This window comes from Perissodus microlepis, chromosome 14 (genome assembly GCF_051167445.1).
Source record: "Perissodus microlepis isolate ML-2025 ecotype Zambia chromosome 14, ASM5116744v1, whole genome shotgun sequence".
NCBI lineage: Eukaryota > Metazoa > Chordata > Actinopteri > Cichliformes > Cichlidae > Perissodus > Perissodus microlepis.
This window is the reverse complement of record NC_140474.1, coordinates 818170-836588: the sequence shown is the minus strand read 5'-3', so window position 1 is coordinate 836588 and position 18419 is coordinate 818170. Positions and strand designations below refer to the sequence as shown.

Here is an 18419-nt window from a genome sequence, read left to right as displayed (position 1 = left end):
ATTAGGAATCTGGAGAACTGGTGCCAGAGGAACAACCTCCTTCTAAACGTCAGTAAGACAAAAGAGTTGATAGTGGAGTTCAGCACTAAGCAGGAGAGGAACTACCGGACCCCCGCCATCAACGAGTGCCCAGTGGAGAGAGTGGCAGCTTCAAATACCTTGGAGTTCACATCACGCAGGACCTGTCATGGTCCTGTCACATCAACACCGTGGTGAAAAAGGCCCAACAGCGTCTCTACCACCTCAGACGCTTGAGAGACTTCCGACTGCCCTCCAAGGTGCTCAGGAACTTTTACTCGTGCACCATAGAGAGCATCCTGACGGGAAACATCTCAACCTGGTTCGGGAACAGCACCATGCAGGACAGACGAGCTCTACAGAGGGTTGTGCGATCAGCTGAGCGCACCGTCCGCTCCGAGCTCCCTGACCTGCACTCAATCTACAGCAGGCGGTGCTGGACCAAGGCCAGGAAGATCGTGAAGGACCTCAGCCATCCCAACAACGGACTGTTCTCTCTGTTGAGGTCAGGAAAGCGATTCCGCTCCCTGAAGACCAACATAGAGAGACTGAGGAGGAGCTTCTTCCCGCAGGCGATACGGTCTCTCAATCACACACACAGTCGTGTTTTTTACACACACACTGGACTTTCTGGACATTTGTTTACACTAGTGGCCACTGCACAACTACACTGTGTGGTCATCTAATCGAATCACTTTATCACAAGTTACTTAAATAAATCACTTTAAGCATATTTGCACTGCACAAGACACTTACACATGTGGATTGCACAACCCTGGACATGATATTTCTTCATTAGCATTTAGTATTTGTACAGCTGCTGTTACTGTTCTATATTTCCTCATATATTCTTATATATGTTCTATATTGTGTATTTGTGTATTTTGTTGTACAGTTATTTTATTTTTAACTTAAATTTTTGAGAAAAATGAGTCTAAAGAGAACAAACAAAGCAAAAATGAAAGTATTTGAAACATAGTTTTACGTTCTAAAATTATTTTATAGGCTAACAGTAAACTGTTTTCAAACACAGAGCATGAGCATATACAGAAGACAGAAGGAGCCTGGATCCTCTCCACATTTTCTCTCTGCTGTTGCACTGACTGGTCCAAGTTCTAACATCAAGCATTTAGACTTTACTTAAGATTAGACCTTTATATATGATCCGGATTTTGGTCAGATTCAGTCCATAAAGTAAAGGATTACAGAGCGGTGGGCATATGAGCCAGTATAATGATAAAAAAAAATACGCACCATATTTGGGACATGTTTCATGTTTAATCTGCTTTGTGCAATTTCAAAAAAGGCACCGCATGAAAAGTTGAGCAGAGAAGCGAGGTGATGCGTGCAGGTGCTGATGGCTTTGTGTCGCGTCTGTTTGGATCCAGAAAAACAGACTTTAAGGATCCTCATGTAGGTGTAGAGAATCAGAGAGACAGCGGATATGATGGTGAGAGAAGTGGCAATAAGACCATAGATGTTATTGACTGTGGTGTGAGAACAGGCCAGTTTAACAACAGAATAGTTGTCACAGTACACTTTGTTAATGATGTTCCCACACAGCTGCAGAGGAGCACTCAGAGAAATCAAAAGACTGATTCCAAGAAATGAGGAAAACCACGTTAGAACAATGAGCATGGATACCTTGCATGGACTCATACGTGTGTGATATTGAAGAGGACAACATATTGCAAGATATCTGTCATAAGACATGACGACTAAGTTAGCAAGCTCTGCAGTTCCATATGTGTGTACACAGAAGATCTGCAGGAAGCACAGAGGAGCAGAAACAGTGTGAACATCAGAGAGGATCTGAACCAGGAGGAACGGAAACAGCCCTGTACTACCATACAGCTCATTCACAAACAGGCTGCACAGAAACATGTACATAGGTTCATGTAAGCTTCTGTTCACACAGATAACCACAATCAGCAGGACATTGACAGCAACAATAACAATATATAAAAATGCAACAACTGTGAAATATAAATGTTTCAAAGCCCCGCTGTCGAGGTAGGCAGTGAGTGTGAAATATGAAACCTGTGAAAAGTTCATCATGATCCTCTTTTTGTTTTTACCATACATCACTTAAACTGTGCACAAACTGAGCTACATTTAAGGATGAGAATCACCCAACAGCGGCCTGATTGTAAGTCCCTCCCAACTGCACTGAACCACTTCTTGTTTTATCCTTTCCACTGCAGCAGTATAACGTCATTATCAGGGGAAAGACGAGATGACACTGACTTTTTTTAAAAATTATATAGAATCTTAAAAAGCCATCATGACACGATGCCAATAAATACAAACCATAATTATTTAATTTCAAATACACAATGTATATTCAAACAAGTTGTTTGCAAATAAATTAAAGCGCTGGACGCAAAGAATGTTTCGTAGCTGGACCTTTGTGCTAAAACCACTTTGACCATTTTGAACACCATGTTCATTTATTATCATTAATTAATGGCAGGACTTCTTTAAGCAGTTTTGTAGGAATGGGGTCTAAAAGACATGTTGATGCTTTGGAGGAAGTAATTATTGAAGTTAAGGCCCACGGTGAAAAAAATATAACAACAAATAAATCAGGTTTTTGAGTTTTCCAGCTAGGGTAGACAAGGCCAAGGGCTTTCAGATGAATTAAAACTGTCTTGGCCTTTGGTTAATTAACAAGCTGGAGTGGACAGACTAAGCATATCACTCCTGGTCCAATTGGGGAGGAGAGAATAATAATGGATTGCATTAATATAGCGCTTTTCGAGACCCTCAAAGCGCTTTACAATTCCACTATTCATTCACTCTCACATTCACACACTGGTGGAGGCTACAGTTGTAGCCACAGCTGCCCTGGGGCAGACTGACAGAAGTGAGGCTGCCATATCGTGCCATCGGCGCCTCTGGCTGGAGAGAAAAGGGTTCCATAATAAGACCATTTCTGTTTAAATTATCCATACTTCCGTTAGGCAGTATCATTAGAAGGCTTGCCTGAGCCCTCAGTAGAGACAGGTCGTGGCTGCACAGGCTCAAATGATCCCCCAGCTGACATATGTAGCTTCGGCTGCGGCTGCACAAAGCGACAGAGGTAGCACAGTTGAGTAGGATGAATTGGTTGCCAAGGTGATAGTAATCTCCAAAAACTGGTAAAAGGACTGTGTCAGAGTTAAATCACAGTATGAGGCATAGGGTGCCAATGGTGGGAGCGCCGTTTCCTCTGGGAAGAGGGTGCCGGCTGGCTGAGCAACAGAACCTCTGGCAGGATGGCTCCCTGCCCTAGGTCGGGTACGTGGCAGGGTGTGGATTGGGTGGATTCTTTTACATTTTGAAGGAAGCCAGTTAAGTCTAATAATAGATTAAATGCCTTGTTGAGGCTGTCATTTTTAGTATCTATATGAATGTTAAAATGACGCTGAACAGTTGTTTTATGGGAGCAAGCTATTAACAAGCTAGAGTAGACAGGCTAAACATATCCGATTGAGGAGGGGAACAGACGGTTGGAGTGCCACGCATTATGCATGTTTCCCTAAGGCAGTATCATAAGAAGGAATAGCATAATAATAATAATAATAATAATAATACATTTTATTTATAGGTGCCTTTAAGACCCTGAAGGTCACCTTACTATAGCACAAGAACAATAGCAGCAATACAATATAACAAACATGGCAACCAAAAAAGAAAAATAAGCACAATTCTGAATACATGGGTTTTGAGATGTGATTTAAAAGTGGTGAGAGAGTGTAAAGGCTCTGAGTCCCGTGGTAGTCAGGCAAGCAGGTGGAACAGACAGAAGAGAAGCTGAAGAAGAGTGAAGTGCACGAGCAGGTGAGTATGTAGTTCAAGTTCAAATTTTATCCGCCACATGCAGTGGCAGGTTGCCCTGCAGTGGAATGAACCCGCCCCCCGACCTTACACACACAACACAGACATCACATGGGGACACAAGTCAGAGAACGGTTGCATTACAGAAAAACACTGAAATGTACACTACAATGGGAAAGTACAAGAGGAAAAAAAGAGACCTCTGCTCATGCTGGGCTATAGAGGACAGCATAAGAACAGGAAACAAAAAAACTCCTCTGCACAGAAAGCACATAAATGTCCACAGCACAACATTATAGAGCACGTGACCAGCAACAGGGTTGGGTAGGGGATAAGGAGTAATCCCAGGCAACACAGCAGCCATCCTGCCACTGCGCCGACTCTCCAGCGCGGGCCCAGACCCGCCTCGTGTTCCCAGGAGGCAACAAGCATCGAAGGCATTGGAAGGGGAGGGGGGATGTGTGAGTGCTTATCAGTGTAAATGTATGTGTGTATGTGTCCATAGTTCAGCTGAGACAGTGTCCTTCGCCCTGCCAGGCTAAGTAAACAGTCTACCAGCCAACCCAGGTGGCCTTGCATGGAATGGGAAGGAACAGACTCAACACAGTCATTATCAGGGAGTTTTGTTCAGCTCCAGCCTTGAGACCGCAGCTGGCGCCGAAGGGGTAGCCACATTATGATGGTAATTCTTCTTTTGCGACAACTCAGGAGAATTTCAAGTTGTTTTTAACACTCCGACACTGGTCTCTCAATCTCCCGTTGGATAGCTGGGAGTTTCTCCATGATGTTATTTACCTTCAATTCCGTGGTCTTGTCACTCTTTTGCTCACAGAGCAGATTCTGAGACCTCACGACCGCAGCCAACTGATCCGCGATGTAATCCAGCTTCCGCCCAGAGATGTTGTTCCGAATGGATTCTTCCCTGATGTAATCCAATATACGCTCAGAGGTGTTATTCTGAGCATTCACTGCAGCCGTTAGCGCCTCCAAGCTCTTAACCATGCTGCACTCAGTGAGCCCTTTCTGAGAAGCCGCACCTCGTCCCATCGTTTCAATCCCAGTGGGCAGCCTTATGGGGGTTTGAACAGCCGGTTCCGCTTTCTTAATTCTCCGATAAGCCAGGGCCAAGCCAGCTCCGATCAGCAAGAACCCTGTTATCATGGTTCCGAATAGGTAGATATCTTCAGCGTCCTCGATCGACAGTCCTGCCAGGCACACGACCCTCCATGTCTGCCACCCGTCCATCGTGTACCCAGCAGGGAAAGTCCCTCCAGGGCACTCGGGCTCTCCCGAGCCCAGACTTCACGTTGAGAAAAGGGTGTCAATAGCATTCAGAGACCAGTTGATCAAATCCATAATTCTCTTTTAGGTTTTTAGACACAGACTGTGAGAGACTGTTCCAGGGAAGTGAAATACACATGAGACAAGACAAAGACACAAGAGGCTAAGCAGGGAAGATAAGGGGAAGGAGGAGAGGAGAAAAGTGCGACTGCCTTCGCCAAGAGCCAAACGAGAATGTATGTAGAAGATCAGATAAATATGGAGGAGCGAGGTTATGAAGCGCTTTGAAAGTGAGAAGCGGGATGTTGAAATTGACACGGAGGTGAATCGGAAGCCAATGGAGCTGTTTAAGAACAGCTGTTATATGTTCAGTGGATCTAATTCTGGAAATAATACGAGCAGCTTTATTTTGAACTAACTGCAATTTATGGAGGGATTTATGAGGTAAACCATAGAGAAGAGAATTACAGTAATCTAAACGAGATGACAAGAGCATTGACGAGTATGGCGGTACTGCTTGCAGTGAGTGAGGGATGAAGGCGATTAATATTACGGAGATGAAAGTAGGAAGACTGAGTGATATCATTTATATGTGCTGTGAAGGACAGAGTGTTGTCGAGGATGAATCCAAGACTCTTAACCTGAGGGGAGGGTGTGACAACAGAGTTATCAGTTTTGATCTGGAGCCTATTAAAATTAACTCTGTTTTATTGCCATTAAGTTTAAGAAAGTTGTGAGTAAACCAGAGCTTGATTTCACTTAAACAGTCAGAAATGGATGTGGGTGGGAGAGTAGCTGTGGGTTTGGAGGATAGGTAGAGCTGGGTGTCATCTGCGTAGCAGTGAAACTGGATGTTATGATTCCTGAAAATATTACCTATGGGTAGGAGATAGATGATAAAAAGTAGAGGACCCAGGACAGAGCCTTGGGGTACACCGGAATTAACTGGAGTAGATACTGATCTGTGAGCGGCCAGAGAGATAAGAAGTAAACCAGGCGAGTGCTGTACCATTGATGCCAATAGATGCTAATCTGTGAAAAAGGATGCAGTGGGAGATAGTGTCAAAAGCTGCTGTAAGGTCAAGGAGAATGAGGATGGAGATGAGTCCAGAGTCAGCTGCAAGCAGAAGATCATTAGTGATTTTTACTAGAGATGTTTCTGTACTGTGACATGAACGGAAGCCGGACTGAAACTGTTCGTACGAGTAATTTCCAGTGGGATGACGATGAACCTGTGCAGCCACTATCTTTTCCAGAATTTTGGCTAAGAAAGGCAAATTTGAAATTGGCCTGAAATTATTTAGACTGGAGGGATCTGAACCATTCTTTTTCAGTATTGGGGTTATTATTGCAGTTTTAAGAGAAGAAGGAACAGAACCAAATATAAGAGAGGAGTGTACGATATTAGCAATCAGTGGGGCAAGAGACGGGAGTGAGAGTTTAAAAAGATTAGTCAGCAGTGGATCAACTTTATTTATCCATGAAGCCAGATAACACACACCAATTAGTTAAACTGCAGGAATGTCTTAAAGACATAAAGACCTGGATTGCCGCTAACTTTCTGCTTCTTAATTCAGATCAAACTGAATTTAGAAGCAGCCCTAAAAATCTTAGAAATATGGTATCTAAAGAAATCTTTGTCTGGATGGCATGACCTTGGTCTCCAGTAACACTGTGAATCTTGGAGTCATTTTTGACCAGGATATGTCCTTCAATGCACATATCAAATAAATATGTAGGACTGCTTTCTTTTGAATGAGCTCTCCCCACTCGAGAGGTGTTCATGGGTGAGTAGAGCAAATGTGCTGCATTCCTCACCAAATGTTGGTGTCATGTTTCTGCTCCTCTGGGTGGAGTCGACCTAGTTTTTTTCCTGGGAGCTGCATCTGGGGCTAATTAGGAGCTACAGTATTTAAGACCAGCACACACAACAACTCTTTGCCATATCATCAGCTACCCAGCGTTAGTTCAGCCAACTCATGTACTTCTTCGAATCTCATGCTTGTACTTACCTTGTTTCTCTTGTGCTTAGTTGTGTCCATGGATTACTCACTTCACCATCTACATTTCTCCTTCCACTCGGTCACTGGACTTTTGCTGCTGTATTCTCCACCCTCACTCCGGTATAGACTCCATTCTTCTCACCTGCTTGCCTCTCTGCACTCACAATCGGACTTCTTCACGGATTGGAATACCTCAAACTCAACCAGACCTTCTCCAAATTTACTACATGTGCCGGCAGACAAGTAAGCTACTGGGAATCAGTGTCATTGGATAATCTTGCAGACCGTTTAAACCCCGCGCTGATACCACTCTCCTCTGTTACAGTCTCTTTGACCATCGATCAATTCCAGTGTCTGTGTTTTTAATGTGCCCCATGGGTCCATCCTGTTTCTGACGGCCTGTGCCATGACAGATATAGGCTAAGTTCCCAGACAAACCGGCAAGTGACAGTACTGAACTCTCTGCTCCTGAGTTTGTCAAGCAGGACTCAGAATCATGACTTGTCAGGGTCTTTGCTGCCACATTCTGGGATTTCCCTTAGGATTAGACTGGCTGTCAATCAGAGACTGATCCTTATGTTTGTCAGTCTAAAGACTTTGAATCTGCTCTTTGTGTGCTGTGTTTTGAACCTGCCTGTAAAAGTGTTGTGCCGGCTGCTCCAAGCACTATGTCTAGCTACCTACAGCAAATTTTTCTGTAGTCTGTGTTTTCTCTCGCTGAGCTAACCTCTTCAAAGACTGATGTTTGTATGGGTCAAACATGAGGCCAATACTAAGCCATCTCTTTTTCCTGTGCCAGCTTCCAGGGTGAGGTTAGCCGAGACCCAGTCCACCTTAGCACCCGCACTAGTTCCACGGGTGGGGGTGGCTTGGGTTCAGTGGGTTTCTGCACCTGTGCCGGGTGCCTGCACCTGTGCCAGGTCCCAGGGCGAGGGTAGCTGAGACCCAGTCCCCTTCTGCACCTGTAACTGTTGGGTTTTGGGGAGGTTATTGTCCAACTAGTTTCTGTGCCTGCAAGCCCTGCAAAGCCCCAGCCAGAGCAATCAGAGCCTTTTGCGAGCCAGAGGTTTTCGTGTCATCTGGCCCAGCCATGTCTCAGCGAGAGGTCTTAGTGTCATCTGGTTCTGTACTTGCCAAGCCTGCCACACCGAGTCCTGCACGTCTTGTGCCTGCCATGCCACATCCTGCACTGCCTGCACCTGCCAAGCCACATCCTGCACCATTTGTGCCTGCCAAACTGTCTTCACCCAGGCCGCGGCCAACCACCTGCCAAGTCATTCAAGGATCTTTGCCCATGCTGCCGCTGACCACCTGCCAAGCTGCCTGAGGATGCTTTGTCTCCATCGCCATCGTGGCATGGAGCCTGCCATTGTGTTTTGTTTTGGACTCCTGTGCCCCGGGTTTTGACAATTAGTGATACTTTTTTTGTATCCTTTCTGGTCTGTATCAGTTTGTCTCTGTTCTCACAGGATTTAAATAATCATGCCCCATCTTATGTTAATGACCTTAAAGACACTTCCGGCGCCGCTCCGAGCTGGCAGCCAGTATCAGCAGCTCCGACCTGAACAAATCCTTTTTTTCTCTTTAATATATGTTTCTTTGTTGTTTTTGTGTTTACTGTATTTGTTTTTCTATTGTGGACTGCTGTCCCCCACAATGGAGCTCAGAATTCTATGGACAATGGTGTTCGTTATTACATTTTTTACGGCGTCTTTGTCCGGAGAGCGCTTGGAGGTCCGACCTCCCTTTGTTTACAGCAGGGATCATCTGTTAGCCCTCAGAGCCTCCGCTGCCCTGCCTACCGCCGAGCAAGCTAACATCCCAGGCGAGGTGAGGAGGAAGAGACGTGGTACTCGGGCCGGGATCGGGCGTCGCAGTAAAGTCAGGAGGTACCGGCCACCGATTCCATCTATTATTATGGGGAATGTGAGATCTCTCCCCAATAAAGTAGACGAACTGGCGGCTCTTACCCGACATCAGAGGAGCTACAGGGAGTGCAGCCTGATGTGCTTCACAGAGTCGTGGCTAACTGCGCTAACTCCGGACTCACACGTAAACATGGATGGTTTTCATCTGATCCGGGCCGACAGAACAACGGAGAGTGGTAAGAAGAGAGGAGGGGGTCTGGCTGTGTTTGTGAACGATAGATGGTGTAACTCTGGGCATTTATCTATCAAAGAGACGCTATGCTGTAAGGACATTGGGCTGCTAGCGGTTAGCATGAGACCGTACTATCTACCGCGAGAGTTTACACACTTATGATATTATGATAGCTGTGTATGTCCCGCCTTCTGCTAGCGCTGCAGCAGCCTGTGAGGTCCTGCACACTGTAACCAGCAGACTCCAAACACAGCACCCTCAGGCCCTTTTCCTGATCTCTGGGGACTTTAATCACATCTCCCTGTCCTCCACTCTCCCCACCTTCACCCAGTATGTCACCTGCTACACCAGAGACAATAAAACATTGGACTTATTGTATGCCAACACCAAGGAGGCATACAGCTCATCACCTCTCCCTCCCCTGGGGGGCTCTGATCACAATCTGGTTCATCTCCAGCCTGTGTATAAACCTCTAGTACACAGAGAACCAGTAGTGAAACGCACAGTAAGGAAATGGTCGGCAGAGACTGAAGAGGCCCTGAGGGACTGTTTCTGTTTTACTGTGTGGGACAACCTCTGCAGCCCCCTGGAGAAGAGAGTCTTTAGATCTTGAGACAAACAGGAGCTGAGAGCTGTCCAGAAGAAGCTGAAATGGAAGATAAGGCAAGGAAAGGAAAACTACAGGAGGAAGATGGAAGAGCAGCTGCAACAGGACAACATCAGAGGGGTTTGGAACAGCCTGAAGACAATCTCAGGACAAAAACCAACTCCCCAGGCTGCAGGAGACTTGGGGTGGGTGAATGACCTAAATAAATATTTTAAAAGGTTTGATCAAACACCCACCCCTCCCACAGCATCGTCCCCCCTGCTGCAATCTCCTTCATCTTCAGGGACTGCCTGTCCTTCATCTCAGGACTTCACACCTCTCAGCTTCACACCTCCCAGCTCCCAGCCATCACACCCACCCCCAGCTTCTGTGGACTCCAACATACACCCCCTTCCCCCAAAATCCACTCTTTCTATCTCAGCACTTCAAGTGAGGAACGAGCTTCGCAAGATCAAGGTGCGGAAGGCTGCAGGTCCAGATGGCGTCAGCTCCAGGCTCCTGAGATGCTGCGCAGATGAACTGTGTGGCATCCTAGGTTATCTGTTCAAGCTGAGCCTGTCACTGGGGAAAGTACCACAGCTGTGGAAGCCCTCCTGTGTGGTACCGGTACCAAAGACCTCCCATCCCAAGGACCTCAGCAGCTACAGGCCGGTAGCCCTGACATCGCATCTGACGAAGACCCTCGAGAGGTTGGTTCTAAACCATCTGCGCCCCCTGGTGAGGTCTTTATTGGATCCGCTACAGTTTGCTTACCAGCAGGAGGACGCCATCATCTACCTCCTGCACCGAGCTCTGACTCACCTGGAGAAGCCTGGAAGCACTGTGAGGATCATGTTCTTTGATTTCTCCAGTGCTTTCAACACCATCCAGCCACGACTTCTGAGAGACAAGCTGGAGCTATCGGGAGTGGACCACCACATGTCCCAGTGGATACTGGACTACCTCACAGGCCGCCCACAGTATGTGAGGTCACAGGGCTGTGTCGCTGGTCTGCAGTACGGGGGCCCCACAGGGAACTGTGCTGGCACCATTCCTCTTCACCCTCTACACTGCAGACTTCTCCATCAACTCCCCACGCTGCCACCTACAGAAGTTCTCTGGCGACTCTGCCATAGTCGGCCTCATCACAGGTGAGGACGACTCAGAGAACAGACAGTGGACTCTGGACTTTGCTGACTGGTGTCAGCAGAACCACCTGCTGATCAACGCCGGGAAAACCAAGGAGTTGGTGGTGGACTTCCGGAGACGCAGACCCACCACACTGACACCGGTGAACATCCAGGGAGTGGACATTGAGATAGTGGACTCTTATAGGTACCTGGGTGTTCACCTGAATAATAAACTGGACTGGAGCCACAACACTGAGGCTCTTTACAGGAAGGGTCAGAGCAGACTCTACCTGCTGAGGCGGCTGAGGTCATTTGGAGTCCAGGGAGCGCTTTTAAAGACCTTTTATGACTCTGTGGTGGCATCTGTCATTTTTTACAGTGTTGTATGTTGGAGCAGCAGTTTATCGGCAGCTGAGAGGAAGAGGCTGGATAAACTCATCAGGAAGGCCAGCTCTGTTCTGGGATGCACCCTGGACCCAGTGCAGGTGGTGGGAGACAGAAGGACTCTGGCCAAAATAACATCTCTGATGGACAGAGTCTCCCACCCCATGCATGTAGATGTTGCTGAACTGCAGAGCTGCTTCAGTGACAGACCGCTGCATCCTAGATGCATGAAGGAGCGTTTCCGCAGGTCCTTCCTCCCTGCAGCTGTCAGACTGTACAATCAGAACTGCTCCCAACAAACATAGATGTTCACATCTGCGCTGTAACTGTTAACTGTAAGTTAATTAACCGATTCGCACTACAACCTGGTTTGCCTCTTATCTGTAGTTATTTTTATTTAATTTAATAACTGTACAGTACTCTCTGTTTATAGTAACCATTGTCCTTAATGTAAATATGTAAGAAAAATTGCGTATGTGATGGTGGGCTCCACCATCACCTCCGTCATAAAGAAGGCCCAGCAGAGGATGTACTTCCTGAGGCAGCTGAAGAAATTCAACCTGCCAACACAGACAATGATGCAGTTCTACACTGCAATCACCATCCTCACCTCCTCCATCACCGTGTGGTACACTGGAGCCACTATCAGGGACACCTTCAGCACACTGGGGCGTGCAGCTCGGATCTCAGCTGACCCTTCTCACCCTGGACACAGTCTGTTTGACCTGCTCCCCTCAGGCAGGAGGCTCAGGTCCATTCTGACCAAAACCTCTCGCCATAAGAACAGTTTCTTCCCCCTCTGCTGTTGGACTCATTAACAATAATATAACAATATGACTGTTCCCACCACAAACACACGATTCTATACTCTGCATCTGTTCCATTTTTGCACTGATCATCACCAGCATTTATGTATATATCAATCTGCTCCGCACTTTTAATTAAATGTTTATGTTTATTTAAGTGTTTGTTTTACAGTATGCTTCGCACTAAATACTGAAGCAATTTCCTAATGTCGTAAATCTGGATCAGGTGACCCTGGATCCTCCCTTAGTTATGCTGCCGGTAAGAAACCAATATTCTATAAAAAAGGTGTACAAGGTGCTTTAACTTCTTTTTGTTATTTAGTCTCTTCAAACTGCATTTTATGATTAATTGAAAATGATCTGCATTTGGAATCATTTTCAATGTATATTTAGTGGAAAAACTGTATAATGTGAGCGTCACTCCTTTTAATCTACCACTTATCAAGCATGTTAGTAGCTGTCACGAAATCGATCAATGTAGAGCAGTGTCACAAACCACGGAGGCCCCAGAAAAGTGCAATCAAACGGTGAGTTTATTAACAGCCCGGAGAAAACATCAACATATGTCTTCTGACCAAAATACATGTTGTGGATACTTATAAAGCAGTGGGGTACACGCCCCCCCCATGGCGTCAATGACAGATTAAAATAGGTTCCAGAAATTAGTCACAGTTAATCGTACATCTTGTACATCTTTAATAGCTATAAGCAGACATAGAACTTCTCTTTTCTATAACACCTTCCATACAAGGTAATAAACTTCAAGCCCTCAGGGTCTCTGGGGCTAATTATTGGCTCTGGTCATCTGTTGCCAAGTAGAGTAAAATATAGTGAGACTCCAAATGAGTTAAGGCCTCAGGCCTGACACATTCCTAGATTATATGTGTTGTAAGCATGCATTGCAGTTATCCTTCTATGTTCTAGTTTCCCTCAGCATGTATCACCTGGACAGTCACGCCAGTGAAGCTTAAGACCCTTAATGAACCGAACATCAACTCGAAATAAGCACAAATATGCAATGTGTATAAAATACTTCCAACCGTACTTGTAATAAAAGTTAACATAATGGAAGGATCCTCAAATGGACATCTTCAATCAACAACTTTAATGCAATATCAATACTGTAAGAAATATTATTAAATGGAATAATGCTGTAAAGAATGTTATTAATGCAGTTATAATGATGCAGATTATATGGCAGCAATAAAAGAATTTCTGTATCTCCACAATACAAAGCCCTGTACTGCCCTATATTGCATCTTAATTTGTTTTTATATAATTGCGTGAAATGAGTCTTGAGTTGAATGTTTTTTAATAGGCAAAAAATACTTAAATAAGTAAATGGCGAATTACATTTTTGTCTTCTTTTTTTTTCTGCTGATCCGAAAATTGATCCGATCAGTGACGAAAAAAACGTGATCCAATCCAAACCATGAGACTTTTGATCCTTTGCACCACTAAACATCACTCACTGTAACAGTTCAAAATGAAACAGATTACCAGAGTTACTTTACCACATATAAAAACTCTTATTTGTAGCGCACCTGCAGAATTTTGCCTGTTTTTGTTTTGTTTCATTTTTTAACTATGAAGACATCAAAGGTTTTACTGTGTTCAGTTCATGAAATCTGTTCATACATCAAGATTTGCTGCAGTTAGTTTTACTATTAGCACGGATATAATAACAGGGTGTTACATGTCAGCACAGAGTAGTTTTTTGCAGGTGAGAGAGATTTTGGACAGGGTCAGTCCATACATTAAAGGGTTGAATACAGGTTGACATGTTAGAAAGTATAATGATAAAAATATTCTCAGCATGCTGGGTACACTGTTCATGTTAAACCTGCTCTGCAGAATTTCAAAAAAGCAGCCGAAGGAAAAGTTGAGCAGAGAAGCGAGGTGAGGCGTGCAGGTGCTGACGGCTTTCTGTCGGGTCTGTTTGGATCCAGAAAAACAGATTTTAAGGATCCTCATGTAGGTGTAGAGAATCAGAGATACAGGGCATAGGATCGTGAGAGGAGTGGAAATGAGTCCATAGATGTTATTGACTGTGGTGTCAGAACAGGCCAGTTTAACAATGGAGTAGTTGCCACAGTACACTTTGTTAATGATGTTCCCACACAGCTGCAGAGGAGCACTCAGAGAAATCAAAAGACTGATTACAAGAAATGAGGAAAACCACGTTAGAGCAATGAGCATGGATACCTTGCATGGACTCATACGTGTGTGATATTGAAGAGGAAAACATATTGCAAGATATCTGTCATAAGACATGACGGCTAAGTTAGCAAGCTCTGCAGTTCCATATGTGTGTACACAGAAGATCTGCAGGAAGCACAGAGGAGCAGAAACAGTGTGAACATCAGAGAGGATCTGAACCAGGAGGGACGGAAACAGCCCTGTACTACCATACAGCTCATTCACAAACAGGCTGCACAGAAACATGTACATAGGTTCATGTAAGCTTCTGTTCACACAGATAACCACAATCAGCAGGAGGTTAGATCCAAATATAAAGACATACAGAGACATGACAATAGTGAAATATAAGTATTTGAATGGCCCAGTGTCGAAGTAGGCACTGAAAGTGAAATATGAAACCTGTGAAAGGTTTGTCATGATCAACAGTTTGCTTCTCGGAACTATGAAAGTTAAACAAGGATCACAGTGTTATTTAATAGAACTGCCAAACAAAAGTAGTTTTCAGTCTACTTACAGCATGTTACAGAAGTGAACTAGCATAAAACTGACTGACATGCAGACGTTCCTTCATTTAAACTCTTCAACCGGGTGATGTAACAGTCTGAGCTCATTGCCAACGGACACTAATTGTGTCTCACAGCTACTCTCAGCGTGAAAACAACTTTTGCTGAAATACAAAAAACTGTAATTCTTAAAGGGTTTTATATGTGGAGCTGTTATATTTCTATAACTTTTGATTGCCTGATATGTTTCAGTGTGAATGCCAAAATTATATAGTTTAACATTCAGGACTGCCCATCCGCCATCTAGTCTGGATCTTTGTAATATATCCCACTTTATACGTGAATGCCTGTTGTTCCATATGAATGACTTGAGCAGAGCACTTTTTTTCCAGTAGTCGACTGGGGGGGCTAAAGGAAACATTGAACTTATAAAATTAATTCTTGGTAATACATTCATTTTAACTACAGCGATCCGAGCTGGCACTGACGCATGCGTCCATCTATTAACATCCTTTTCTATCTTTTTTAAAATATCACAGCAGTTGTTCTTAACAATAGAGGCTACAGACATCACTATCTAAATACCTCAATAATTAACCTGTCCTACAATGTTTATATCTGGTGGGGTATTGAGAGCGTTCCTGTCTAATTTGAGTAACATAAGAGCAGATTTCCCGAGGTTAATCTTAAAACCTGATAGCTTACCGAAAGTATCTATTAAGTTCAATAGTGTGGGTAAGGTCGACTGGATAGCCGACATGTCGTCCGACAGGCATCATCGGCATACAATGAAATATGGTGTTTTGTACACCCTATAGAAACAGGGATAAAGGTGTTGTTTTGCCGTACTGACTGTGCTAAGGGTTCTATAAAAAGGTTAAAGGAGTGGGGAGAGTTGACATCTGTTAGGTTTATATTGCTGGATTGTCATTTATGCTTAGAAATATTTACTCATATATGCTTAGAGTTATATAATCAATTGCATATTGATAGGATGTCTGATCCTTAGCAGTCTGCAAAGACTCTGTGTGCCTCCCAGAGCACTCACATACACACACATCTTAAGGTCACGAGAGAGGTCGTACCTTCTCTTACTGCAGGCATGTCCAAAGTCCGGCCCGCGGGCCAATCACGGCCCACAGCTTCAGTCTAATTATGTGTAATTTATGGCTCACTTTCTAAGTCTGAATAAATAAATCCTGGCTTTAAAGGTGTAATTCCTTTTTTCACCACATGGTGGCTGCACATTTTTTCTGCTACTTGCGCCTGTGCGGCGAGCCCGCCCTTCTCTGCTCATTTCTGCCATGGCGACTGTACAAAAAAAGAGAAAGGTTGATGGTGAGGGCCGCCGCTTTCAGGAGCGGTGGGAATTGCAGTATTTTTTTACTTTAATTCGAGGCAATTGTGTTTGCCTGATTTGTAAAGAGATTGTTGCCTTGTTTAAGGATTTTAACATTAGGAGACACTACGAGACTAAACATGCTGCAACATATAACAAGCTAACAGGGAGTGAGCGCGCTGAAAAAGTGAAGCAGCTCCAAGCTGCTCTGGCTTCACAACAGCGATTTTTCACGCGGGCCTGTGAGACACATGAAAATATCACGACAGCCAGCTACGAAGTGGCTATGTTAATAGCTAAACATGGCAAACCTTTCACTGAAGGTACGTTTGTCAAAGACTGTGTCATGAAAATGGTGGAGAACATTTGCCCCGAGAGGAAGCAAGAATTTCTGAATGCTTGCTTGGCACGCAACACTGTGGCACAAAGAGTTGAGGATATATCGTCAGACATTCACAGACAGCTGCGGGACAGAGGAGTGGATTTTGATGATTTCTCATTAGTCTGCGATGAAAGCACCGATGCATCTGACACCGCGCAACTGCTGATTTATTTACGAGGAGTCGACGACAAGATGAACGTGACAGAGGAGCTGCTGGATCTCAAAAGCCTTAAGGGTCAAACCAGAGGAATGGATTTATTCATTTCTGTTTGTGAAGCTGTTGATGATATGAAGCTACCATGGAGTTAAAGTTTCTGGGATCATTACTGATGGTGCACCTGCCGTGGCTGGTGAGCGAAGCAGATTGTCCACACTGATCTGCAATAAAGTCAGCGAAGAAGCAGGTAACTTCACTGTATCATTCATCAGCAGGCTCTCTGTGCCAAACATCTCAAATTTGATGATGTTATGAAACCAGTAGCAAAGACAGTCAACTGTATTCGCTCTAAAGCTCTGTACCACCGACAGTTTCAGCAGTTTCTGCACGACATCCAGGCTGAATATGGTAACTTAATTTATTACAATGATGTGAGGTGGCTCACATCAAGGCCTTTGGAACCAAACTGCAACTTTTCCAAAGACACTTGTCCCTAACAGAGCCCTGTACCGCACACTTCCCAGCTTTGAAAGAGGTTATTGACAGTTTCCCAGAGGACATTAATGTCCAAATGAAGAGGTACGCAACAGCTATCGCGTCTCTTTCTGGAGAATTTAACAAACGCTTTCAGGACTTTGCAGCTATTGAAAAAGACATGCTGCTTTTCTCCTCTCCCTTCTCCGTGGACCCTGATGATGCTCCTCCGCAGCTTCAGCTCATTGAGCTGCAGTGTGACGATGAGCGGAAAACACCGGCAGTGTTCTCTTGTTGACTTTTATCGGCAGCTAGACAAAGACAGGTTTCCTGAAGTGCGATCTCTTGCTGAGAAAATGCTGAGCTTATTTGGTTCCACATATTTGTGTGAGCAAACATTCTCTGTCATGAACTTAAACAAGAACCGATTGAGATGAAGGATGAGTGACTCCCACTTGCGTGATATTTTACGCATCTCAACCACTGCCCTCAATCCAGACCTAATTGCTTTACTAAAATCTAGATCTCAGTATCACCCCTGTCATTAGTCCAGGGATGCCCAAATTCTGTGCTGGAGAGCTGCTATGCATGTTTTAGTTCTTTCTGGTTTAGCACAGTTGAATCAAATGAAGAGCAGGCCTCCAGGAGTGACATCCCTGCATCACTCATGTGTTCCTGAACAGTAAAAAGCATAAAGCATGCTAATGCAATACACAAAAGGAAACGTACTTTGTTAAACTCTTAAGATTTGGTTTTAACTGTTGATGTTATGCTCTTAATTCATAGTTGAGTGTGTTGTGTACATATTGTGTAAATTTACAAATGTGGTTATTTCTTGCGGCAGGTGAACTTCCAGTTGTGCAATCTTCCAGTAGATGTGAAAAACTTTGGCTTCCTGAAAGGTCTTGCAAAAGTCAAAAAAAAGAAACTTTATTGATAGCAGAACACTTTGCATTACTTATAACTCCTGTTTAAATGTTCATTAGGCAAAGATATTGCAAACTCATGGAAATTTAGGGTATTCTATACAGTTTGTTCAATGTTGTCTGACTCTCCAGATATAAATGAAAGGCCGAATGGTGTCTTTAGAGTTGTAAATGCTTGCCTGAGTGTCTTTTATTTAGGTACATTTCTATTTTAAAAATAAAGGTAATTGTGACTTAAACTTCACTGTATCATTCATCAGTAGGCTCTCTGTGCCAAACATCTCAAATTTGATGAAACCAGTAGCAAAG

At 44.4% G+C, this 18419-nt stretch overlaps 1 protein-coding gene and 2 pseudogenes across 1 annotated transcript; all 3 read right to left on the bottom strand.

Annotated features, from left to right (window-relative positions):
* Positions 1 to 1147: 1147 nt before the first annotated feature.
* On the bottom strand, positions 1148 to 2076 carry LOC146372777 (olfactory receptor 52D1-like; annotated as a pseudogene).
* Positions 2077 to 4563: 2487 nt separating this feature from the next.
* On the bottom strand, positions 4564 to 5193 carry LOC146372776 (uncharacterized; annotated as a pseudogene).
* An 8626-nt stretch (positions 5194 to 13819) lies between these two features.
* On the bottom strand, positions 13820 to 14746 carry LOC146372775 (olfactory receptor 11A1-like). The gene has a single exon (XM_084951419.1). It carries the CDS (start codon positions 14744 to 14746, stop codon positions 13820 to 13822), a length of 927 nt encoding a protein of 308 aa, XP_084807545.1.
* Between the last annotated feature and the right edge of the window lie 3673 nt (positions 14747 to 18419).